Source organism: Argiope bruennichi, chromosome X1 (assembly GCF_947563725.1).
Source record: "Argiope bruennichi chromosome X1, qqArgBrue1.1, whole genome shotgun sequence".
NCBI lineage: Eukaryota > Metazoa > Arthropoda > Arachnida > Araneae > Araneidae > Argiope > Argiope bruennichi.
This window is the reverse complement of record NC_079162.1, coordinates 21,947,424-21,973,626: the sequence shown is the minus strand read 5'-3', so window position 1 is coordinate 21,973,626 and position 26,203 is coordinate 21,947,424. Positions and strand designations below refer to the sequence as shown.

The following is a 26,203-nucleotide window of genomic DNA, read 5'->3' as shown; positions in this document are numbered from 1 at the left end:
TATGTTCGCAAGAGCAGGAATGTCCTTACATAAATGGACTTCAAACTCACAGGAACTTTTAAATAGTTTTCCAACTTCTAATCCTGAAAACACTTTTCTCATAGATGAGCAGGTCTCAAAGGCTCTAGGCATGCATTGGAAGCCTTTCGAGGATTTATTCATATTCACAGTCAAGTATGAAAATGAATCTATGCTCACGAAACTAACAGTTCTCTCAGTCATTGCCAGACTCTACGACCCCTTGGGTCTGCTGGGACCAGTTATCTCTAAAATGAAGATTTTTCTCCAAAAATTGTGGTTGCAAAAACTTACATTTGACGACCCCCTTCCTCCAGCCATTGGTAAAGAGTGGAGTCATTTAGTTCAATCCCTTAGGGCTCTTAAGCTAGTAAAAATTCCCAAGATGGATTTTAAATGAAAATCCTATAAAATTAATTCTTCATTGTTTCTCAGACGCCAGTGAAGCCGCATATGGAGCAGTTATTTATCTACAATGCATCAGTGCCAATGATATAGTCACATCTAGACTTGTATGCAGCAAATCTCGAGTCTCCCCATTAAAGACTGTCTCCATTCCCAGATTGGAACTTTGTGGATGTCTTCTCGCCGCTCAACTAAAGGCCAAGGTTGAAAAAGCTTTACATCTACAAATTGATAGCACAGTGCTGTACACAGATTCTACTATTTCCCTAGCCTGGATTCAAACACCACTACATCGTCTCAAGACATTTTTTGCAAATAGAGTGGGAAAAATACAACAACTGACGCAGAACAACAAATGGCAGCATGTTTCCTCCACTTTAAACCCCGCAGATGCGATATCAAGAGGACTAGTTCCAGAACAACTGATTGACAACCATTTATGGTGGAATGGACTAACTTTCCTTCAAGAACTGCCTGTTTCTGTGAACTCTGCTGACCAACAAATGATTGATGCATCTCAAGATTCTCAATTTTTATTGGAACTCAAGGACAATACCACTCATACCTTAGTGACTTTAAATTCAGATTTCCTTACTAACTTTTTCAAAATTAGTTATAGGTATGACAAATTAATACGTGTTTTCAGTTTTCTCCTCAGATTTCTAGGAAACTGCAGAAACAAGAAGATGAAGGGTTCACTCTCCTCAAAGGAAATCGAGGAAGCAGAATTTAAATTAATTCCCCTTGTACAACAAAATGTTCTTGCTGATGACTTCAAAAACTTAGCAAGTGGTAAACAGGTAAACCCTTCTAGCAAATTAAAAAGTTTATCCCCTTTTTTAGAAGAAGGTTCTAATGTAATTAGAGTAGGAGGCAGACTTAGAAATGCCGACATACCATTTCAGGTAAAATTTCCTATTATTTTACCTAAAACTCATATCCTTACTAAATTAATTATGCAAAGTATTCATCTTAAAAATGGTCATATTGGAGCCCAAACTTTACTTCATTTAGCTAGACAGATGTATTGGCCCATTGGGGGCAGAGATATAGCTCGCAGTATTGTTCATAACTGTATTATTTGTTCCCGATATAATCCTCACCTGTCTATTCAAAAAATTGGTGATTTACCCGCAGAACGTTGTAATCCTTCGTTACCATTCAATATTACTGGAGTAGATTTCTGTGGTCCGTTTTTTATTAAAAATAAGTTTCAAAGAAAAGGACCTCTTCAAAAAATTTGTCTCAATTTTTGTATGTTTTGTAACGAGAGCAGTACATTTTGAAATTGTTTCAGACTTAACATCAGATTCTTTCATAGCTACCCTAAAAAGATTTATGTCACGAAGAGGCAGAATTTCTATCATTTTTACAGACGATGTTCGTAATTTTGTAGGTGCCCATAATGACTTGAAAAGACTATACAAGATAGTTAGTAACCCATATAATGTGTTGACAGATTACCTAAGCTCAGAAAAAATTAATTGGAATTTCATTCCCCCCTTATCGGCTCACTTCGGTGGAATTTGGGAAGGAGGAGTTAAGTCCTTTAAATTTCATTTTTTAAGAGCTGTAGGCAACCTAAAATTGAGTTATGAAGAATTCCTAACTGTAGCAAATCAAATAGAAGGAATTTTAAATTCTCGATCATTAACACCGCTTTCCTCAGATCCAAATGACTTGCAAGCTTTAACCCCCGCATATTTTTTAGTTGGTAGACCTATTTCCGCAATTGTTGAACCAAATTTAACAGATTTTTCTGATAATGCCTTGAAACGTTGGCAAAGGGTAACTAAAATAACCCAATATATTTGGTTTAGATGGCATAGAGATTACCTTAATCATTTACAGCAAAAGTCAAAATGGTACTTTCAAAAGGACAATATTAGTGTCGGTACCATGGTAGTAGTCAAAGACGACAATGGTTAATTCTTGGTTGTTAGGACGTGTTGTCAAGGTTTTTTATGGTAAAGATAATATTATTCGAGTGTGCCTTGTTAAAACAACCAAAGGGACTTATAAACGTCCAATTACGAAATTAGCCATATTACCAATTGAAATCCAAATGTTCATTTATTTTGTGTTTATTGTATTGTATTTTGCATACTTATATATCTTGTAGTTTGAATTTAGTTATTCTGTAGTATTTAGTGTCTTCATTGCATTTTAATGTCATTTGAATTTTATGTATACATTTTTTCATATTGAATTTTGCATTTGTTAATTTAACTTTCAATTTAAGATTTACTGTATTTTTATATGTATTGTGTGCAACGTCTTTGACCTTTTGAGAGACATTGCACGGTCGGGCGGTATGTTCACGCGAATGTCGCTTAACGCCAAACTTGGCAATCTTAAAATTACGGCAACCCCTTTACCCGCCCTTCCGGTCGAGTCTTTCAGGGGTTCATTAGAATGTTGACCCGCATCGGCTCCCCAGCCCCCGCAGAAGCTGTAAACAACTTCAGTGTGTGAGGCTTAACAAAGCCAACCGCAATGCAATACCGCAATCAGCCATGTATTATATGAACTACTCACCGCAAAAGGAGTGTATATAGTGTAAATAAAGAAGTTTAAGCAAAAGTACAGTCCACTGCTCACTTCGAATCACCACACTTATTACATGAAAAAACAAGGTAACAAATAATACTAATCAAACTCCTCGTTTACTCTTAACCCTAATTAGTACTATCTTAAAAACAATAGTTTTAAGTAAACGAAAAAAATTATAACAAATTTTCTTAAAGAGATTAAATAAGAATATAAATAAAAATAAGGCCTGTAAGAGTTTTCTTCAAAGTGAATCACTCGCTGACAATCGTTAATCCTTCCTTCCTCTTAAAACAAATAATGAATACTAATAAATGGCGCGCTCAGTAACAGAATGATTAGCACGTTATGATGATTATAACGTAGACGTAGACGAAATATGCTGTGGTGTCCCTAGTGCGAAGCGCTGCTACCCACGATCAGTGATGGTGAGTTCTGGATTGGTAATTTTGCTGGAGTGGATGAGGTCTGGGGCTTGAGTGGACAATTGTTGGTAGGAAGCGGGTCCAATTCGGGTGGATTTCCAGAGGAGGATGACGATAACGCGATTTGGCGATTATGGAGCACCCGCTTCGCGAAGCGAGGCTATGTCCTTCCTTACAACAGTTAAGACCTTGCGTCTTAGTATGCCTTGAACTGATGACAACTGAGGTCTAGATGGTTCTTCGCAGTGACCGGGAGCAGAGACTGGGAGTGGGAAGAGGGGGTGGATTCTCTTGGCCAATAGGAAAGCAGCAAGTCTGTGGAGTAGGAGTGGGTGAGGTTTTCTGGATTTTCCGGGTTCTGAGGGTCTGGTGGTGGTTTATCTATTGTACTAGTTCAACGAATCAGGATCTTGCTAAGTGCAGGTGGGCGGGGGTGTTGGAGCTTATTCTAGAAGTGCATTGAGGAGGATGAGTTTCCGTTCTTCTTTGGTCTTCAATTCTTTTAATTTGGCTGCTATTGCCAGGAGGCCTGGGAATTCTATAATTAGTTTCTTGATTTCTTTAAATGCTTCAATTATACTATGGATTTCTGAGACATCTGGGATGACAGGGGCTGCTGTTGTTGGGTTGAACTCAGTTGCTTTCCTTTGGTTCCTGGGCCGTTGTTGGGATGTTGATTGGGTTCGGGTTATTTCGGGATTACATTCAGGGATTCTTTTTCTGAGGGTCTCAGCATATGATCTTCTGGTTCCTGTAGTTGTAGAAGGGTAGGCAGGACACCCCTTCCACGAAGCTAGATATCCTATACCTTTGCAATTTATACAGACAGGCTCTGGAATTCTTTCTTTAATGCTGCAGTCCACTGTGAGGTGGTTGTTCGGAAACCAAACTAAACATAGAATCTTTCAGATATTAAAACAGGTTTGCATCTACCAGATGCGGGGTACTTAAATCAAAATAAGTTTAAAGGTTTTTCAGACACATAACGTTTATTGACAAATGGACGACACAAACACAGATACACTTATAAAAATCACACGGCTACGCCGAGATCACAATCGGTACTGAATATATCACGCAGCTCGCAGGCTGACGTCACAACATCGCCGCCTAGTGGCGGTTACATTTCGCTTCGCTTTACAACAGTGGTTTCCATTGCATTTAATGCAGCGCGGATTGCACCTGCAATTCCGCGAGCTGTGATGAAAGGCAGAACATCTAAAACACATCGTGGCTTTGGCCGGTTTCCTATAGGTTTCTATCCTAACCCTCATGTAGGACAGGTGATTCATGTTGTATATGTTATTGTAGTTTCCAACTTTTTTTTATCTCAATCAGGAATATGGGGTGAAAAGTCTGGGTTCTGAAGTTCTTTAGTTGCGAGATCCGTACAACTGAGAAATTTAGTTCTTCTAGTTCCCTTTTGAGTTCATCTTTGTTGTGGTTTCCTGGTAGCCCTTTGATGATAACTTTAATTGGTCTATTGGTGGGATCTTCGGAGATTATAGATTCTTTTTTCTTTTTATTGAGGATTTCTATGATGCCTAGTCTGTCCGACTCTGAAGTTGTAGTTATCTTGATGAATCCATTATTGAGCTTATTATCCGTACCTGGATATTTTCTGCAGATCTCTTGTAGGATTAGATTGTAGTCTTCAGTTAGTTTTAGGTGGATAGGGGGAGATTCTTTTGTTGGCTGTTGGATCTCGTCTTCCAGGATTTGAAATTTGTTGGCTGTATCTATTGCTGTGTTATGTATTGAGTTTCTTCTTTTTGCTACATGTTTCTTGTCAACTGGTTTAAAGGGCTGTTCCGTTTCCATCTCGACTTGATTTTTAGGGTCAGTTGGAATTTGATTCTTTTCTGTCTTCCTAGCGTAATTTTTGATATCAAGGAGTTCCTCTATCTATCTTTGGTGCCAATCTGATCTAGTAATAAGTGCGTTCAGGTTTCGCCTCCTTTCTGGGTCTGTAATGTATATTCGTGAAGCTGATGAGGTACTATTTGAGCGTCCGCTCTCACTACAACTGTCCTCTTCCATGGCTGAGGACCAGGTAGAAAATGTGAATGAAAATAATCAATATAAAATGAAATCAATGGACTGAAAATAAAATGAACAGAAAATCAATGAATCAATAGGATGACGATAACAAAATGCGAGTTCGTTTTATAACCACGGTAGGACAACTCCGTCACTTTTGGCGGCGTGCCAAATTTCGAGTAAATTCCATGCATCTCTACTCTGAACCCTGAACTCTGGCAGCTGTTTTTGGCTACCTTCTGTCATGTGACTATAATAATTTGTGAGTATGATTTATTAGTTATTACAAATACAAAGTGACAAATTTTTAATTATTGCAAATAATTATTTAGTCATTTATTAAATGCTTAAGTCTGTTCGATGAAATGTATATTAATTGATGTGTGCTAACTTGAAACTAAATTAGAGAAATTTTGCCTTCTGACGGATGATTTTGCCGCCGCGTCTCTGTCATCCGGCATTGCGTTTGTTAGAATTGGAGACGCTTTGAAGCACTCCACATTTGTTATTCATTAAACTTTTAATAGTAATATTAAAAAACATTTAGCTAAGGCTCTGCGTATTGCAGCAGATAAAAGTAAGTGATATAAGAAGTTTATATGGAGTTGTTTTTAAATTCATATTGAAATCTGTTTATCATTGTATTTGAAAGTTTATGCTACAGTATGTGAAAAGTGACGAAACTGAAATGTTGGTTGCAATGTGTTATGAAAACACTTAAGCGCTGAATGTTTTAATCATTCGTATTAACCAAAAATAATTATTTGTTTTTGGGTTACATATTTCTTTTCGCTCATCAATTAAAATAATGTGCGAATAATTCATACTTCTATTTATGCTTAAGAATATTTCAGGAAGTATTACACCAGTTTTTTGTTTATGCATTATTTTTGAAGCTTTTTTTTTATTATCATCAATTTCATCTTATATAAACCATTTAAAGAGAAAGCTCAGCCTATTCCTGCCCTTAACTAAAAATTCTTGTCAGAGGAATTCTTTATTGTTTTTGTCTTGTCTTTATTGTTCTATTTCTCTATTTGAAAATTTACTGAATTTTATATTTCTTATTCGTATCTTATATTTCTTTTTCTTAATTTGCTATGCGAACGTAGCATTATTTAAGATATCAAATGTTATTTTATTATTTGCCAATCTATTTTTTACAGGATGCATTTTGAAATTGAAATCATCTGAAAGATTGTTGAATGAAGTATTTCATTGAATTTCTGTAGAATGCTCCATGAAATCGTATAATCAACTGTCTTTCCTATCAGTTTTCAGACAATACGTCAATTTTTTAATTAAAAATAAACATGCCAACTACAAACCTTCTACACTGTTTTCTAGCTTGTCTTATTTTGAATGCTGCCCTGGTTTTAGCAGTTTGCTCTAAACATTGAATATTGTAATGAATGCTTATCTACAGCATATGACATAAACTTATCTCCTTTTAATTTATGTTTAAGAAGCATGGAATAATTTTAATCAAAATATTAAGAAATGCACATTTATAAAATACCTGCATGTGTTATTCTTAGTTGTCAGATTTCTTAAATTAACTAAATTCAAACTTTATTTTTCTCTCCTTTCCAGTAAAATGGCTTTCACTCTTATCTACTTAATTATAGGCCATATTTTTTCTTGGATTTTTTTTCATTAACTATTATTTAGTTTATTAAGAAAAAATAATTTGTTGTATGCTATTTAGCATGTTTTTTTTACCTTGAGGTAGTTGCTTATTAGATTTTGTTCCTTGTTTTGTTTATGTTTGTTAAATTATGTAATTTACTTTTCTTGTTCAAGTTAAATATTGATGTATTCAACAGTTAATCTCTGTTTTGCATCCCCCTCTATTTTAATATTTAAAATTATTCAGCATTATATAACCTTCAAATATATTTTTGAATTATAAAATGCACATTCTTTTTAAAAATTTTGAAATAAGTTGTGTTGAAATATATAAGATAGGATGTTAAAAAGTATTCCTTTTTTGAAGAATCTTATTACAATGATTGGTGTCCGTATATGAAAAGCTTTCTTGTAATTATTTTTCTCTTAAGTAGAAAAATTAAACACTTGTAATAGCATTGTATTGCAATATTTAATATCTGCATGGAGGGATCAAAATGTTTAAACATTGTAAATCATTCAAAGCAGATAGAGAAAAAAAAGCACTTCATTTAATATCTAAGAGCGAGAGGAGGAAAATGTTATATCACCCAGTGCATGCATAGTTATAAGAATTTTGCCTTTGACCTGCACATGCAGTAGGCTGATTCAAGTTCATTTGTAGCAAGTATCAAATTATCAAAATTTATTTTTGAAACATTGAAATCACTTGAAAAAAAATAATCAACACTTTTTTGGTATGTTTTATGACAAAAAGACAACTTGTGGTAAGACCCCATAATATTTCTATGAATTATTCCAATAAAGAATTGAAAATCTATTTAAATTATTTGTGCTTAACATTTGATATTAAAATGTGCAAAAAAAAATTTATTTTAAAAATATATTTCATGTAACTAATATTATTCAAATTTATTGAACATTTTTGAGTTATTCATATGCAAAAAGTGAAATTGGTGAAATCTTATTTGGTTTAATTATTTTATTTCATTTTTACAAGAGTAAATTGAAGCTTATATAAGCATGAACTTAAAAATCATTCTTGAATTTAAGTAATATTGAAAATTTCAGAATTATTTAATTTTCAAAAATTGTTATGCAATTACCTGAAAAATGTAGAATAATTATGTATTTAACTGTAATTTTGTGCTTATGAATGTTTTGCTGATATAAATGAATATGAAAACTAATTTATGTTCATAAAATTATCAAAGTTTTGTTAAATGATAAACAAAGGAATTGTTGAAAAAAAATTGATGTCCTATTCAGTTTGTTTTTACTTGTGGAATTTTACAGAACAAGGTTCTATAAAGTTTTTCTTGGCCCTGATATTACAATCCCACTTCACATCACAGTCCTTAATTTAAGAAATTTAAACTCTGATAACGAAAATTTCTGTTACATAAAACGGTATAAAAAATTAAGATTAAAAAATAAAATGACATTGTAATCTATTGTAAGTGTAATTAGAGTTACATAAAAGATTTTTTTCCCCTGTTTTCTTTAGGTATGAAACCAGTGAAAAAAGGTTTGAAACCAGTGAAAAAGAAAGCAGGCAAAGGAAGAATTACACGAAGTGTTCTGGCCAAATGTAATTATGTTTTTCTAATTCCCCCCCCCCAATAGCTATGAATAAGAAAATAAATAATTAGGAAGAAAATTTCTGTTGCATATAACAGTATACAAAAAAGAAAAGAAAAAAAATTAGAAAATAAAATGACGTGATCTAATGCAAATGTTATTAGAGTTACATAAAAGAATTTTTTTCTGTTTTTAGGTTTAAAGCTAGTAAAACTACGTTTGGAGAGGAAGAAAGCACGCAAAGGAAGAATTAAAAAAAGAGTTCCACACAAATGTAATTATGTTTTCATGATTTTTTTGCTAACAGCTATGAATAAGAAAATGAATTATGTACATAAAGTTTTCAAAGATTTTTCAAAATAATATACACTGTCAGGTGTTGGGAAAAAATGTAGTGGTGCCTTTTACAGTTTGTTACCAATGGAAATTTCTATTGTGAAATATTTTAGTACTTTATTGGTTTTTGTGTATGATTACGTTAAAGTTCTACATCACTGTTTCGCTTATATTCATGTTTATGGTTAAGAATAAATTTTTTGCTCACTGAAATTAGTAAATGAGGTATGTTAATTATGATGCTTGTTAGTGAGATATTAAATAGAAGTGCAGCTTAAAAATATTGTCGCATCTAGCTACGTTGAAATTATTAATTATTTATTTTTTAATGTTAATACTGAAAAAATTGCAAGATGAAGATTCTGTACAATATTTTCCAATTCTAGTCTTGAGATCCTACCTATTATTTAAGAAATTTATACCATTTTCATGAAAACTGCTATTGTAAGAGACAGCAGAGAAAAAAAGATTAGAAAATAAGTTGACTTTGTGATGTACAGTACATGCGATTATAATTACATAAAATAATAATTTTTTTAAATTTAGGTATGAAGCCAATGCATGAAGGTTTGTTGAGAAAAAAACATTCCCAAGGAAGAAACAAACAAAGTAGTCTATCCAAATGTAATTATGATCTTGTGATTTTTTTGCTAACAGCTCAAATTCAGAAAATGAATTATATACATATCAAAGATTTTTTTAAATGATATACACTTCCAGGGAAAAAAGTATTGTTATCCCTTATACTTTGTTAACAATGGAAATTTCTGTTTTGAGTTAACTTTGTTACTTGTTGTTGGGGGGGGGTTATGATTGTGCTAAAGTAATACATCGCTGTTTCATTTATAATCATGTTTATGGTCAAAAAGAACATTTTTTATTCAGTAAAGTTAGATAGTCAGGTATGACATTTAAGACACTAGCTACTGGGATACAAAATATAAATTCATTTTTCAAATATTCAGGCATCTAGCTACACTGAAATAATTCATTATCATTAATATAGAAATAACTGCAATATCCAGTTTCTGTAAAATTTTTGGAGGCCCTGATATTGCAACCCCACAGTCCCTGGTTTAAGAAAATATAACTTTGATAATGAAAATATCTGTTACATAAAACAGTATACAATAAAAAAAATCAAAACAGTATACAAAAAAGATTAGAAAATAATATGACTTATATATTGTAAGTGTAATTAGATTTACATAAAAGATTTTCCCCCCTGTTTTCTTTAGGTATTAAGCCTGTGAAAGAAGGTTTGAAACCAGTGAAAAAGAAAGCAGGCAAAGGAAGAATTAAACAATGTGGTCTGTCTAAATGTAATTATGTTTTCATGATTATTTTTTCTAATAGCTATAAATAAAAAAATGAATTTTCAAGAAAATTTCTGATATATAAACAATATAAAAAAAAAGTAAGATTCAAAAATAAAATGACATTGTATTCTAATACAAATGTTATTAAATACATGAAAGAATTTTTTTTTTTAGGTATAAAGCAAGTAAAATTAAAGAAGAAAAAAAAGAAAACATGCAAAGGAAGAATGAAACAAAGTGTTCCATCCAAATGTAATAATGTTTTCATGTCTTTTTTTCTAACAACTATGATTGAGAAAATGATTTAACTACGTAAAATTTTCAAAGATTTTTAAAAGGATATTCTCTGGCTGATATTGGGGGGGGGGGGAGTATTGGCGTTTTTTACAGTTTGTTACCGATTGAAATTTCTGTTTTGAAATATTTTAAGGCTGTGTAGGGTTTTTTTCCATGATTATGTTATAGTTCTGCATCACACTTTCATTTATAATCGTGTTTATGATCAAGAATTTTCGTTCAATGAAATTAGAAAATGAGGTATGACATTTACATACTAGCTAGTGGAATACAGAATAAATTTATTTTTGAAATATACAAGCATCTAGCTACACTGAAATAATTATTTATTCTATGTCATTAATACTGAAAAAACTGTGAGTTCAAGATTCTGTACAATTTTTGACAACGGTAACATTGCAATCCCAATTGGCATTCCAGCCCCTGGTTTAAGAAATTTAAACCATGGGCAAGAAAATTTCTGTAATTAAGAGATAGAAAGAAGAAAAAATTAGAAAATAAGTAGATTTTGTGATATACAGTGCATGTAATTAAAGTTACATTAAATAATGATTTATTTCTGTTTTGTGTAGATATGAAGCCAGTGAATGAGATTTCTATCACAATGTTCCCTTTCCATCAAAAAGAAATTCAAGAAAGTGGCCCACCCAAACGTAATTATGTTCTTGTGATTATTTTTTCTCACAGGTACAAATAAAAGAATGGATTATGTACATATCGAAGATTTCTTTTAAATGATCAGCAGGTGTGGGAAAAAAAATATATTGGTATCCCTTAGAGTTTGTTACCACTGGAAATTACTGTTTCAAAATAACTTATAGCTTTGTCAGGGTTTTTTTTTTTTTTTTTTCTAAGATCACATTAAATGATTGCATCACTGTTTCATTTATAATTACGTTTATGGTTAAAAATAACATTTTTGTTCAATAAAATTAGAAAATAGGGTATGACATTTAAGATACTAGTGGGATACAAAATATTTCATATTCATATAATTTCATTCAATTATCAATCAGTTTTCAAGGATCTTTTTTTTTTTTTTTTTTTTTTCTGCTTTGTTTAGACATGAAGCCTATGAATGAAATTTCTAAAAAGCTTCCTTTCCATCAAGAAGAAATACAACAAAGTGGACCATCCCAATGTAATTACGTTCTTGTAATTTTTTTTTTTCTCACAGCTATGAATAAGAGAATGAATTAAGTATCGAAGATTTTATTTAATGATATGCACTGCCCGGTGTTAAAAAAAAAAAGAAATGGTTTCCCTTACACTTTGTTTCCAATCGAAATTTCTGTTTTGAATAAACTCAGTAACTTGTCGGGGTTTTCTAAGCTTACTTTAAAGTAGTATATCACTGCTTCATTTATAATCATTTTTCTAAACAAGTTGACAGTGTATGTAATTAAAAATACATAAAGGAATGATTTTTTTCTTCTTTAATTAGGTATGACGCAAATTAATGAAACTTCACAAACCTCTTCAATGCATCCAAAAGAAATTCAAGAAAGTGGTCTACCCAAAGGTAATTATGTTCTTGTTATTTTTTTTTTTTCTCACAACTATGAATAAGGGAAAAAATTATGTCCATATTGAAGATTTTTTAAAATGATATTCCAGGTATTGGAAAAAAAGTATTGGTATCCCTTACTCTTTGTTACCAATGGAAATTACTGTTTCAAAACAACCGAGTGCTTTGTCGGGTTTTTTCTATGATTACATTAAAATACTGCATCACTGTTTCGTTTATAATTCTGTTTATGGTTGTAAAAAAAACGTATTTTGTCCAATAAAATTAGGAAACGGGATATGACATTTAAGATACTATATAGGGGGATGCAAAATATAAATTCATTTTTCAAATATTCAGACATCTACCTTCACTGAAATAATTATTTATTGTTTATCGTTAATACTGAAAAATATTCTGGATGAATATTCTGTGCAACTTTTGGCAACTGTAACATTGCCATCCCACTTCTCATCCCAACCCCTGGTTTAAGAAATAAGTTGACATTGTAATATACAGTACATGTAATTAAAATTAGATAAAACAATAATTTTTTCTATGCTTTGCTTAGATGTAAAGCCATTGAAAGAAATTTCTGAACAGTCTCCTTTCCAACAAGAAGAAATTCAACAAAGTGGCCCCTCCGAAAGTAATTATGTTCTTTTTATTTATTTTTCTAACATCTATAAATAAGAGAATGAATTATGTACATATCGAATATTTCTTTTAAATGATATGCACTGCCAGGTGTTGGAGAAAAAGAATTGGTGTCGCTTACACTTTGTTTCCAATGGAAATTTCTGTTTTGAATAAACTGAGTAACATTTCGTCTTTTTTCTACGATTGCGTTAAAGTAGTATATGACTGTTTCATTTGCAAACAATTTTCTGGACAAGTTGACAGTGTGATGTACAGTGTATGTAATTAAAAATACATGAAGGAATAATTTTTTTCTTCTTTGTTTAGGTATGAAGCCAATAAATGAAACTTCAAACATCTTTTCGATGCATCCAAAAGAAATTCAAGAAAGTGGTCCACCCAAAGGTAATTATGTTCTTGTTATTTTTTTTTTTTTTTTTTTCTTTCTCACAACTATGAATAAGGGAAAAAATTATGTGCATATCGAAGATTTTTTTAAGTGATATTCCAGGTGTTGCAGAAAAAGTATTGGTATCCCTTAATCTTTTTTACCAATGGAAATTACTGTTTCAAAACAACCGAGTGCTTTGTCGTGTTTTTTCTATGATTACATTAAAATAATGCATCACTGTTTCGTTTATAATCCTGTTTATGGTTTAAAAAAATACATATTTTGTCCAATGAAATTTGGAAACGGGATATGACATTTAAGATACTATATAGGGGGATGCAAAATATAAATTCATTTTTCAAATATTCAGGTATTTACCTTCACTGAAATAATTATTTAATCTTTATCGTTAATACTGAAAAATATTCTGGATGAATATTCTGCGCAACATTTGGCAACTGTAACATTGCCATACCACTTCTCATTACAACCCCTGGTTTAAAAAATTTAAACGATTTTCAAAAAAATTGCTGTTATAAGAGACAGCATTGAGAAAATAAGTTGACATTGTAATTTATAGTACACGTAATTAATGTTATGTAAAAGAATGATTTTTCTTTCTGCTTTGTTTAGATAAGAAACCATTGAGGGAATTTTCTAAAAAGTTTCCTTTCCGTCAAGAGGGAATTCAACAAAGTGGTCCTGCCAAACGTAATTATGTTCTTTTTATTTATTTTTCTAACAGCTCTGAATAAGAGAATGAATTATGTACTTATGGAATATTTCTTTTAAATGATATGCACTGCCAGGGGTTTTAGAAAAAGAATTTGTGTCCCTTACACTTTGTTTCCAATTGATATTTCTATTTCGAATAAACGTAGTAACTTTTCTGGTTTTTTCTATGATTGCGTTAAAGTAGTATATCACTGTTTCATTTGTAATCATTTTTCTGGACAATTTGACAGTGTCATGTACAGTGTATGTATTTAAAAATACATGAAGGAATAATTTTTTTCTTCTTTGTTTAGGTATGAAGCCAATAAATGAAACTGAAAAAACATTTTCAATGCCTGCAAAAGAAATTCCAGAAAGTGGTCCACCCAAAGGTAATTATGTTCTTGTTATTTTTATTTTTTCCCTCACAGCTATGAATAAATGAAAAAATTATGTGCATATCGAAGATTTTTTTAAATGATATTCCAGGTGTTGGAAAAAAAAGTATTGGTATCCCTTACTCTTTTTTACCAATGGAAATTACTGTTTCAAAACAACCGAGTACTTTGTCGGTTTTTTTCTATGATTACATTAAAATACTGCATCACTGTTTCGTTTATAATCCTGTTTATGGTTTTAAAAAAAACATATTTTGTTCAATGAAATTAGAAAACGGGATATGACATTTAAGATACTATATAGGGGGATGCAAAATATAAATTCATTTTTCAAATATTCAGACATCTACCTTCACTGAAATAATTATTTAATCTTTATCGTTAATACTGAAAAATATTCTGGATGAATATTCTGCGCAACATTTGGCAACTGTAACATTGCCATCCCTCTTCTCATTCCAACCCCTGGTTTAAGAAATTTAAACGATTTTCAAAAGAATTGCTATTATAAGAGACAGCAGTGAGAAGAAGATGAGAAAATAAGTTGACATTGCAATGTACAGTACATGTAATTAAAATTACATAAAACAATCATTTTTTCTCTGCTTTGTTTAGATGTAAAGCCAGTGAAAGAAATTTCTGAACAGTCTCCTTTCCAACAAGAAGAAATTCAACAAAGTGGTCCCTCCGAACGTAATTATGTTCCTTTTATTTATTTTTCTAACAGCTCTGAATAAGAGAATGAATTATGTACTTATCAAATATTTCTTTTAAATGATATGCACTGCCAGGTGTTGCAGAAAAAGAATTGGTGTCCCTTACACTTTGTTTCCAATTGAAATTTCTATTTCGAATAAACTTAGTAACTTTTCGGGTTTTTCTATGATTGCGTTAAAGTAGTATATCACTGTTTCATTTGTAATCATTTTTCTGGACAAGTTGACAGTGTCATGTACCGTGTATGCATTTAAAAATACTTGAAGGAATAATTTTTTTCTTCTTTGTTTAGGTATGAAGCGAATAAATGAAACTTCAAAAACAATTTCAATGCATGCAAAAGAAATTCCAGAATGTGGTCCACCCAAAGGTAATTATGTTCTTGTTATTTTTATTTTATTTTTTTTCTTTATCCCTCACAGCTGTGAATAGGGGGAAAAATTATGTGCATGTGGAAGATTTTTTTTAAATGATATTCTAGGTGTTGCAAAAAAAGTATTGGTATCCCTTACTCTTTTTTACCAATGGAAATTACTGTTTCAAAACAACCGAGTGCTTTGTCGGGTTTTTTTCTATGATTACATTAAAATACTGCATCACTGCTTCGTTTATAATCCTGTTTATGGTTTAAAAAAAACATATTTTGTTCAATGAAATTAGAAAACGGGATATGACATTTAAGATACTATTTAGTTGGATGCAAAATATAAATTCATTTTTCAAATATTCAGACATCTACCTTCACTGAAATAATTATTTAATCTTTATATCGTTAATACTGAAAAATATTCTGGATGAATATTCTGCGCAACATTTGGCAACTGTAACATTGCCATCCCACTTCTTATCCCAAAACCTGGTTTAAGAAATGTAAAAGATTTTCAAATACATTGCTGTTATAAGAGACAACAATGAGAATATAAGTTGACATTGTAATGTATAGTACATGTAATTAATGTTATGTAAATGAATGATTTTTTTTTTCTGCTTTGTTTAGATAAGAAACCATTGAGGGAATTTTCTAAAAAGTTTCCTTTCCATCAAGAAGGAATTCAACAAAGTGGTCCTGCCAAACGTAATTATGTTCTTTTTATTTATTTTTCTAACAGCTCTGAATAGGAGAATGAATTATGTACTTATCAAATATTTCTTTTAAATGATATGTACTGCCAGGTGTTTTAGAAAAAGAATTTGTGTCCCTTACACTTTGTTTCCAATTGAAATTTCTATTTCGAATAAACGTAGTAAGTTTTCGGGTTTTTTCTATGATTGCGTTAAAGTAGTATATTACTGTTTCATTTGCAAACAATTTTCTGGACAAGTTGACAGTGTGATGTACAGTGTATGTAATTAAAAATACATGAAGGAATAATTTTTTTTCTTCTTTGTTTAGGTATGAAGCCAATAAATGAAACTTCAAACATCTTTTCGATGCATCCAACAGAAATTCAAGAAAGTGGTCCACCCAAAGGTAATTATGTTCTTGTTATTTTTTTTTTTCTTTCTTACAACTATGAATAAGGGAAAAAATTATGTGCATATCGAAGATTTTTTTAAGTGATATTCCAGGTGTTGCAGAAAAAGTATTGGTATCCCTTAATCTTTTTTACCAATGGAAATTACTGTTTCAAAACAACCGAGTGCTTTGTCGGTTTTTTTCTATGATTACATTAAAATAATGCATCACTGTTTCGTTTATAATCCTGTTTATGGTTTAAAAAAGTACATATTTTGTCCAATGAAATTAGGAAACGGGATATGACATTTCAGATACTATATAGGGGGATGCAAAATATAAATTCATTTTTCAAATATTCAGGTATTTACCTGCACTGAAATAATTATTTAATCTTTATATCGTTAATACTGAAAAATATTCTGGATGAATATTCTGCGCAACATTTGGCAACTGTAACATTGCCATCCCACTTCTTATCCCAAAACCTGGTTTAAGAAATGTAAAAGATTTTCAAATACATTGCTGTTATAAGAGACAACAATGAGAATATAAGTTGACATTGTAATGTATAGTACATGTAATTAATGTTATGTAAATGAATGATTTTTTTTTCTGCTTTGTTTAGATAAGAAACCATTGAGGGAATTTTCTAAAAAGTTTCCTTTCCATCAAGAAGGAATTCAACAAAGTGGTCCTGCCAAACGTAATTATGTTCTTTTTATTTATTTTTCTAACAGCTCTGAATAAGAGAATGAATTATGTACTTATCAAATATTTCTTTTAAATGATATGTACTGCCAGGTGTTTTAGAAAAAGAATTTGTGTCCCTTACACTTTGTTTCCAATTGAAATTTCTATTTCGAATAAACGTAGTAAGTTTTCGGGTTTTTTCTATGATTGCGTTAAAGTAGTATATTACTGTTTCATTTGCAAACAATTTTCTGGACAAGTTGACAGTGTGATGTACAGTGTATGTAATTAAAAATACATGAAGGATTAATTTTTTTCTTCTTTGTTTAGGTATGAAGCCAATAAATGAAACTTCAAACATCTTTTCGATGCATCCAACAGAAATTCAAGAAAGTGGTCCACCCAAAGGTAATTATGTTCTTGTTATTTTTTTTTTTTCTTTCTTACAACTATGAATAAGGGAAAAAATTATGTGCATATCGAAGATTTTTTTAAGTGATATTCCAGGTGTTGCAGAAAAAGTATTGGTATCCCTTAATCTTTTTTACCAATGGAAATTACTGTTTCAAAACAACCGAGTGCTTTGTCGGTTTTTTTCTATGATTACATTAAAATAATGCATCACTGTTTCGTTTATAATCCTGTTTATGGTTTAAAAAAGTACATATTTTGTCCAATGAAATTAGGAAACGGGATATGACATTTCAGATACTATATAGGGGGATGCAAAATATAAATTCATTTTTCAAATATTCAGGTATTTACCTTCACTGAAATAATTATTTAATCTTTATCGTTAATACTGAAAAATATTCTGGATGAATATTCTGCGCAACATTTGGCAACTGTAACTTTGCCATACCACTTCTCATTACAACCCCTGGTTTAAAAAATTTTAACGATTTTCAAAAAAATTGCTGTTATAAGAGACAGCATTGAGAAAATAAGTTGACATTGTAATTTATAGTACATGTAATTAATGTTATGTAAAAGAATGATTTTTCTTTCTGCTTTGTTTAGATAAGACACCATTGAGGGAATTTTCTAAAAAGTTTCCTTTCCATCAAGAGGGAATTCAACAAAGTGGTCCTGCCAAACGTAATTATGTTCTTTTTATTTATTTTTCTAACAGCTGTGAATAAGAGAATGAATTATGTACTTATGGAATATTTCTTTTAAATGATATGCACTGCCAGGTGTTTTAGAAAAAGAATTTTTGTCCCTTACACTTTGTTTCCAATTGAAATATCTATTTCGAATAAACGTTGTAACTTTTCGGGTTTTTTCTATGATTGCGTTAAAGTAGTATATCACTGTTTCATTTGTAATCATTTTTCTGGACAAGTTGACAGTGTCATGTACAGTGTATGTATTTAAAAATACATGAAGGAATAATTTTTTTCTTCTTTGTTTAGGTATGAAGCCAATAAATGAAACTGAAAAAAAATTTTCAATGCACGCAAAAGAAATTCCAGAAAGTGGTCCACCCAAAGGTAATTATGTTCTTGTTAATTTTTTTTTTTTTTTTTTTTTTTCCCTCACAACTATGAATAAGGGAAAAAATTATGTGCATATCGAAGATTTTTTTAAAAGATATTCCAGGTGTTGGAAAAAAAGTATGGTTATCCCTTACTCTTTTTTACCAATGGAAATTACTGTTTCAAAACAACCGAGTGCTTTTTCGGTTTTTTTTCTATGATTACATTAAAATAATGCATCACTGTTTCGTTTCTAATCCTGTTTATGGTTTCAAAAAAAAACAACATATTTTGTTCAATGAAATTTGAAAACGGGATATGACATTTAAGATACTATATAGGGGGATGCAAAATATAAATTCATTTTTCAAATATTCAGACATCTACCTTCACTGAAATAATTATTTAATCTTTATCGTTAATACTGAAAAATATTCTGGATGAATATTCTGCACAACATTTGGCAACTGTAACATTGCCATCCCACTTCTCATCCCAACCCCTGGTTTAAGAAATTTAAACGATTTTCAAAAAAATTGCTGTTATAAGAGACAGCATTGAGAAAACAAGTTGACATTGTAATTTACAGTACATGTAATTAATGTTATGTAAAAGAATGATTTTTTTTTTCTGTTTTGTTTAGATAAGAAAACATTCAGGGAATTTTCTAAAAAGTTTCCTTTCCATCAAGAAGGAATTGAACAAAGTGGTCCTGCCAAACGTAATTATGTTCTTTTTATTTGTTTTTCTAACAGCTCTGAATAAGAGAATGAATTATGTACTAATCGAATATTTCTTTTAAATGATATGAACTGCCAGGTGTTTTAGAAAAAGAATTGGTATCCCTTACACTTTGTTTCCAATTGAAATTTTTATTTCGAATAAACGTAGTAACTTTTCGGGGGGTTTCTATGATTGCGTTAAAGTAGTATATCACTGTTTCATTTGTAATCAATTTTCTGGACAAGTTGACAGTGTGATGTACAGTGTATGTAATTAAAAATACATGAAGGATTAATTTTTTTCTTCTTTGTTTAGGTATGAAGCCAATAAATGAAACTTCAAACATCTTTTCGATGCATCCAACAGAAATTCAAGAAAGTGGTCCACCCAAAGGTAATTATGTTCTTGTTATTTTTTTTTTTTTTTCTTTGTCACAACTATGAATAAGGGAAAAAATTATGTGCATATCGAAGATTTTTTTCAGTGATATTCCAGGTGTTGCAGAAAATTATTGGTATCCCTTAATCTTTTTTACCAATGGAAATTACTGTTTCAGAACAACCGAGTGCTTTGTCGGTTTTTTTCTATGATTACATTAAAATAATGCATCACTGTTTCGTTTATAATCCAGTTTATGGTTTAAAAAAATACATATTTTGTCCAATGAAATTAGGAAACGGGATATGACATTTAAGATACTATATAGGGGGATGCAAAATATAAATTCATTTTTCAAATATTCAGGTATTTACCTTCACTGAAATAATTATTTACTCTTTATCGTTAATACTGAAAAATATTCTGGATGAATATTCTACTTAACATTCGGCAACTGTAACATTGCCATACCACTTCTCATTACAACCCCTGGTTTAGAAAATTTAAACGATTTTCAAAAAAATTGCTGTTATAAGAGACAGCATTGAGAAAATAAGTTGACATTGTAATTTATAGTACATGTAATTAATGTTATGTAAAAGAATGATTTTTCTTTCTGCTTTGTTTAGATAAGAAACCATTGAGGGAATTTTCTAAAAAGTTTCCTTTCCATCAAGAGGGAATTCAACAAAGTGGTCCTGCCAAACGTAATTATGTTCTTTTTATTTATTTTTCTAACAGCTCTGAATAAGAGAATGAATTATGTACTTATCAAATATTTCTTTTAAATGATATGCACTGCCAGGTGTTTTAGAAAAAGAATTTGTGTCCCTTACACTTTTTTTCCAATTGAAATTTCTATTTCGAATAAACGTAGTAACTTTTCGGGTTTATTCTATGATTGCGTTAAAGTAGTATATCACTGTTTCATTTGTAATCATTTTTCTGGACATGTTGACAGTGTCATGTACAGTGTATGTATTTAAAAATACATGAAGGAATAATTTTTTTCTTCTTTGTTTAGGTATGAAGCCAATAAATGAAACTGCAAAAACAATTTCAATGCATGCAAAAGAAATTCCAGAAAGTGGTCCACCCAAAGGTAATTATGTTCTTGTTATTTTTTTTTTTTTTTTCCTTACAGTTATGAATAAGGGAAAAAATTATGTGCATATCGAAGATTTTTTTAAATAATATTCCAGGTGTTGGAAAAAAAGGTATTGGTATCCCTTACTCTTTTTTACCAATGGAAATTACTGTTTCAAAACAACCGAGTGCTTTGTCGGTTTTTTTCTATGATTACATTAAAATACTGCATCACTGTTTCGTTTATAATCCTGTTTATGGTTTTAAAAAAAAACATATTTTGTTCAATGAAATTAGAAAACGGGATATGACATTTAAGATACTATATAGGGGGATGCAAAATATAAATTCATTTTTCAAATATTCAGACATCTACCTTCACTGAAATAATTATTTAATCTTTATCGTTAATACTGAAAAATATTCTGGATGAATATTCTGCGCAACATTTGGCAACTGTAACATTGCCATCCCACTTCTCATCCCAAACCCTGGTTTAAGAAATTTAAACGATTTTCAAAACAATTGCTATAATAAGAGACAGCAGTTAGAAGAAGATGAGAAAATAAGTTGACATTGCAATGTACAGTACATGTAATTAAAATTACATAAAACAGTCATTTTTTCTCTGCTCTGTTTAGATGTAAAGCCACTGAAAGGAATTTCTGAACAGTCTCCTTTCCAACAAGAAGAAATTCAACAAAGTGGTCCCTCCGAACGTAATTATGTTCTTTTTATTTATTTTTCTAACAGTTCTGAATAAGAGAATGTATTATGTACTTATCGAATATTTCTTTTAAATGATATGCACTGCCAGGTGTAGTTGAAAAAGAAATGGTGTCCCTTACACTTTGTTTCCAATTGAAATTTCGATTTCGAATAAACTTAGTAACTTTTCGGGTTTTTTCTATGATTACGTTAAAGTAGCATATCACTGTTTCATTTGTAATCATTTTTCTGGACAAGTTGACAGTGTGATGTACAGTGTATGTAATTAAAAATACATAAAGCAATGATTTTTTTTTTATCTTTGTTTAGGTGTGAATCCATTTAGTAAAATTTTACAAACCTTTTCAAAGCTTCTAAAAGATATGCAAGAAAGTGGTCCACCCAAAGGTAATTATGTTCTTGTTATTTTTTATTTTTTTTTTTTTTCTTCTTCTTCTTTATACCTCACAACTGTGAATAAGGAGAAAAATTATGTGCATGTCGAAGATTTTTTTAAATGATATTCCAGGTGTTGCAAAAAAAGTATTGGTATCCCTTAATCTTTTTTACCAATGGAAATTACAGTTTCAAAACAACCGAGTGCTTTGTCGGATTTTTTTCTATGATTACATTAAAATACTGCATCACTGTTTCGTTTATAATCCTGTTTATGGTTTAAAAAAAACATATTTTGTTCAATGAAATTAGAAAACGGGATATGACATTTAAGATACTATATAGGGGGATGCAAAATATAAATTCATTTTTCAAATATTCAGACATCTACCTTCACTGAAATAATTAATTAATCTTTATCGTTAATACTGAAAAATATTCTGGATGAATATTCTGCGCAACATTTGACAACTGTAACATTGCCATCCCACTTCTTATCCCAAAACCTGGTTTAAGAAATGTAAAAGATTTTCAAAAAAATTGCTGTTATAAGAGACAACAATGAGAATATAAGTTGACATTGTAATGTATAGTACATGTAATTAATGTTATGTAAATGAATGATTTTTTTTTTCTGCTTTGTTTAGATAAGAAACCATTGAGGGAATTTTCTAAAAAGTTTCCTTTCCATCAAGAAGGAATTCAACAAAGTGGTTCTGCCAAACGTAATTATGTTCTTTTTATTTATTTTTCTAACAGCTCTGAATAAGAGAATGAATTATGTATGTATCAAATATTTCTTTTAAATGATATGCACTGCCATGTGTTGCAGAAAAAGAATTGGTGTCCCTTACACTTTTTTTCCAATTGAAATTTCTATTTCGAATAAACTTAGTAACTTTTCGGGTTTTTTCTATAATTGCGTTAAAGTAGTATATTACTGTGTCATTTGTAAACAATTTTCTGGACAAGTTGACAGTGTGATGTACAGTGTATGTAATTAAAAATACATGAAGGAATAATTTTTTTTCTTCTTTGTTTAGGTATGAAGCCAATAAATGAAACTTCAAAAACAATTTCAATGCATGCCAAAGAAATTCCAGAATGTGGTCCACCCAAAGGTAATTATGTTCTTGTTATTATTATTATTATTATTATTATTATTTTTTTTCCTCACAGCTATGAATAAGGGAAAAAATTATGTGCATATCGAAGATTTTTTTAAATGATACTCCAGGTGTTGCAGAAAAAGTATTGGTATCCCTTAATCTTTTTTACCAATGGAAATTACTGTTTCAAAACAACCGAGTGCTTTGTCGGTTTTTTTCTATGATTACATTAAAATACTGCATCACTGTATAATCCTGTTTATGGTTTAAAAAAATACATATTTTGTCCAATGAAATTAGGAAACGGGATATGACATTTAAGATACTATATAGGGGGATGCAAAATATAAATTCATTTTTCAAATATTCAGACATCTACCTTCACTGAAATAATTAATTAATCTTTATCGTTAATACTGAAAAATATTCTGGATGAATATTCTGCGCAACATTTGACAACTGTAACATTGCCATCCCACTTCTTATCCCAAAACCTGGTTTAAGAAATGTAAAAGATTTTCAAAAAAATTGCTGTTATAAGAGACAACAATGAGAATATAAGTTGACATTGTAATGTATAGTACATGTAATTAATGTTATGTAAATGAATGATTTTTTTTTTTTTCTGCTTTGTTTAGATAAGAAACCATTGAGGGAATTTTCTAAAAAGTTTCCTTTCCATCAAGAAGGAATTCAACAAAGTGGTTCTGCCAAACGTAATTATGTTCTTTTTATTTATTTTTCTAACAGCTCTGAATAAGAGAATGAATTATGTATGTATCAAATATTTCTTTTAAATGATATGCACTGCCATGTGTTGCAGAAAAAGAATTGGTGTCCCTTACACTTTTTTTCCAATTGAAATTTCTATTTCGAATAAACTTAGTAACTTTTCGGGTTTTTTCTATAATTGCGTTAAAGTAGTATATTACTGTGTCATTTGTAAACAATTTTCTGGACAAGTTGACAGTGTGATGTACAGTGTATGTAATTAAAAATACATGAAGGAATAATTTTTTTTCTTCTTTGTTTAGGTATGAAGCCAATAAATGAAACTTCAAAAACAATTTCAATGCATGCCAAAGAAATTCCAGAATGTGGTCCACCCAAAGGTAATTATGTTCTTGTTATTATTATTATTATTATTATTATTTTTTTTTTCCTCACAGCTATGAATAAGGGAAAAAATTATGTGCATATCGAAGATTTTTTTAAATGATACTCCAGGTGTTGCAGAAAAAGTATTGGTATCCCTTAATCTTTTTTACCAATGGAAATTACTGTTTCAAAACAACCGAGTGCTTTGTCGGTTTTTTTCTATGATTACATTAAAATACTGCATCACTGTATAATCCTGTTTATGGTTTAAAAAAATACATATTTTGTCCAATGAAATTAGGAAACGGGATATGACATTTAAGATACTATATAGGGGGATGCAAAATATAAATTCATTTTTCAGATATTCAGGTATTTACCTTCACTGAAATAATTATTTAATCTTTATCGTTAATACTGAAAAATATTCTGGATGAATATTCTGCGCAACATTTGGCAACTGTGACATTTTCATCCCACTTCTCATCCCGACCCCTGGTTTAAGAAATTTAAACGATTTTCCAAAGAATTGCTATTATAAGAGACAGCAGTGAGAAGAAGATGAGAAAATAAGTTCACATTGCAATGTACAGTACATGTAATTAAAATTACATAAAACAATCATTTTTTCTCTGCTTTGTTTAGATGTAAAGCCATTGAAAGAAATTTCTGAACAGTCTCCTTTCCAACAAGAAGAAATTCAACAAAGTGGTCCCTCCGAACGTAATTATGTTCTTTTTATTTATTTTTCTAACAGCTCTGAATAAGAGAATGAATTATGTACTTATAAAATATTTCTTTTAAATGATATGCACTGCCAGGTGTTGCAGAAAAAGAATTGGTGTCCCTTACACTTTGTTTCCAATTGAAATTTCTATTTCGAATAAACTTAGTAAATTTTCGGGTTTTTCTATGATTGCGTTAAAGTAGTATATCACTGTTTCATTTGTAATCATTTTTCTGGACAAGTTGACAGTGTCATGTACCGTGTATGTATTTAAAAATACATGAAGGAATAATTTTTTTCTTCTTTGTTTAGGTATGAAGCGAATAAATGAAACTTCAAAAACAATTTCAATGCATGCAAAAGAAATTCCAGAATGTGGTCCACCCAAAGGTAATGATGTTCTTGTGTTTATTATTTTTTTTTTTTTTTTTTTTTTTCCTCACAGCTATGAATAAGGGAAAAAATTATGTGCATATCGAAGATTTTTTTAAATGATATTCCAGGTGTTGGAAAAAAAGTATTGGTATCCCTTACTCTTTTTTACCAATGGAAATTACTGTTTCAAAACAACCGAGTGCTTTGTCGGTTTTTTTCTATGATTACATTAAAATACTGCATCACTGTTTCGTTTATAATCCTGTTTATGGTTTAAAAAAATACATGTTTTGTCCAATGAAATTAGGAAACGGGATATGACATTTAAGATACTATATAGGGGGATGCAAAATATAAATTCATTTTTCAAATATTCAGACATCTACCTTCACTGAAATAATTATTTAATCTTTATCGTTAATACTGAAAAATATTCTGGATGAATATTCTGCGCAACATTTGGCAACTGTAACATTGCCATCCCACTTCTTATCCCAAGACCTGGTTTAAGAAATGTAAAAGATTTTCAAAAAAATTGCTGTTATAAGAGACAACAATGAGAATATAAGTTGACATTGTAATGTATAGTACATGTAATTAATGTTATGTAAATGAATGATTTTTTTTTTTCTGCTTTGTTTAGATAAGAAACCATTGAGGGAATTTTCTAAAAAGTTTCCTTTCCATCAAGAAGGAATTCAACAAAGTGGTCCCTCCGAACGTAATTATGTTCTTTTTATTTATTTTTCTAACAGCTCTGAATAAGAGAATGAATTATGTACTTATCAAATATTTCTTTTAAATGATATGCACTGCCAGGTGTTACAGAAAAAGAATTGGTGTCCCTTACACTTTGTTTCCAATTGAAATTTCTATTTCGAATAAACTTAGTAACTTTTCGGGGGTTTTCTATGATTGCGTTAAAGTAGTATATCACTGTTTCATTTGTAATCATTTTTCTGGACAAGTTGACAGTGTCATGTATGTATTTAAAAATACATGAAGGAATA

The 26,203-nt window shown here is 30.3% G+C and overlaps 2 protein-coding genes across 2 annotated transcripts; both read left to right on the top strand.

Moving 5' to 3' along the window:
- The first annotated feature begins 1 nt into the window (after position 1).
- LOC129959171 (uncharacterized) lies at positions 2 to 3,583 on the top strand. Its single transcript, XM_056071994.1, has 4 exons — positions 2 to 341; positions 454 to 1,482; positions 2,135 to 2,211; positions 3,371 to 3,583. Exons 1-4 carry the CDS (start codon positions 2 to 4, stop codon positions 3,581 to 3,583), a joined length of 1,659 nt encoding a protein of 552 aa, XP_055927969.1.
- Positions 3,584 to 5,640: 2,057 nt separating this feature from the next.
- Positions 5,641 to 26,196, top strand: LOC129959170 (protein piccolo-like). The gene is made up of 35 exons (XM_056071993.1): positions 5,641 to 5,700; positions 8,575 to 8,658; positions 8,845 to 8,922; positions 9,531 to 9,608; positions 10,223 to 10,306; positions 10,478 to 10,555; positions 11,173 to 11,253; positions 11,664 to 11,741; positions 12,045 to 12,122; positions 12,679 to 12,756; positions 13,074 to 13,151; positions 13,771 to 13,848; positions 14,166 to 14,243; positions 14,865 to 14,942; positions 15,259 to 15,336; positions 15,964 to 16,041; positions 16,360 to 16,437; positions 17,051 to 17,128; positions 17,446 to 17,523; positions 18,136 to 18,213; positions 18,531 to 18,608; positions 19,237 to 19,314; positions 19,632 to 19,709; positions 20,324 to 20,401; positions 20,719 to 20,796; positions 21,422 to 21,499; positions 21,819 to 21,896; positions 22,532 to 22,609; positions 22,928 to 23,005; positions 23,632 to 23,709; positions 24,028 to 24,105; positions 24,737 to 24,814; positions 25,131 to 25,208; positions 25,837 to 25,914; positions 26,162 to 26,196. The coding sequence occupies exons 2-35, from the start codon at positions 8,577 to 8,579 to the stop codon at positions 26,194 to 26,196; spliced, it is 2,622 nt and encodes an 873-aa protein (XP_055927968.1). The 5' UTR covers positions 5,641 to 5,700; positions 8,575 to 8,576.
- The last annotated feature ends 7 nt before the right edge of the window (positions 26,197 to 26,203 follow it).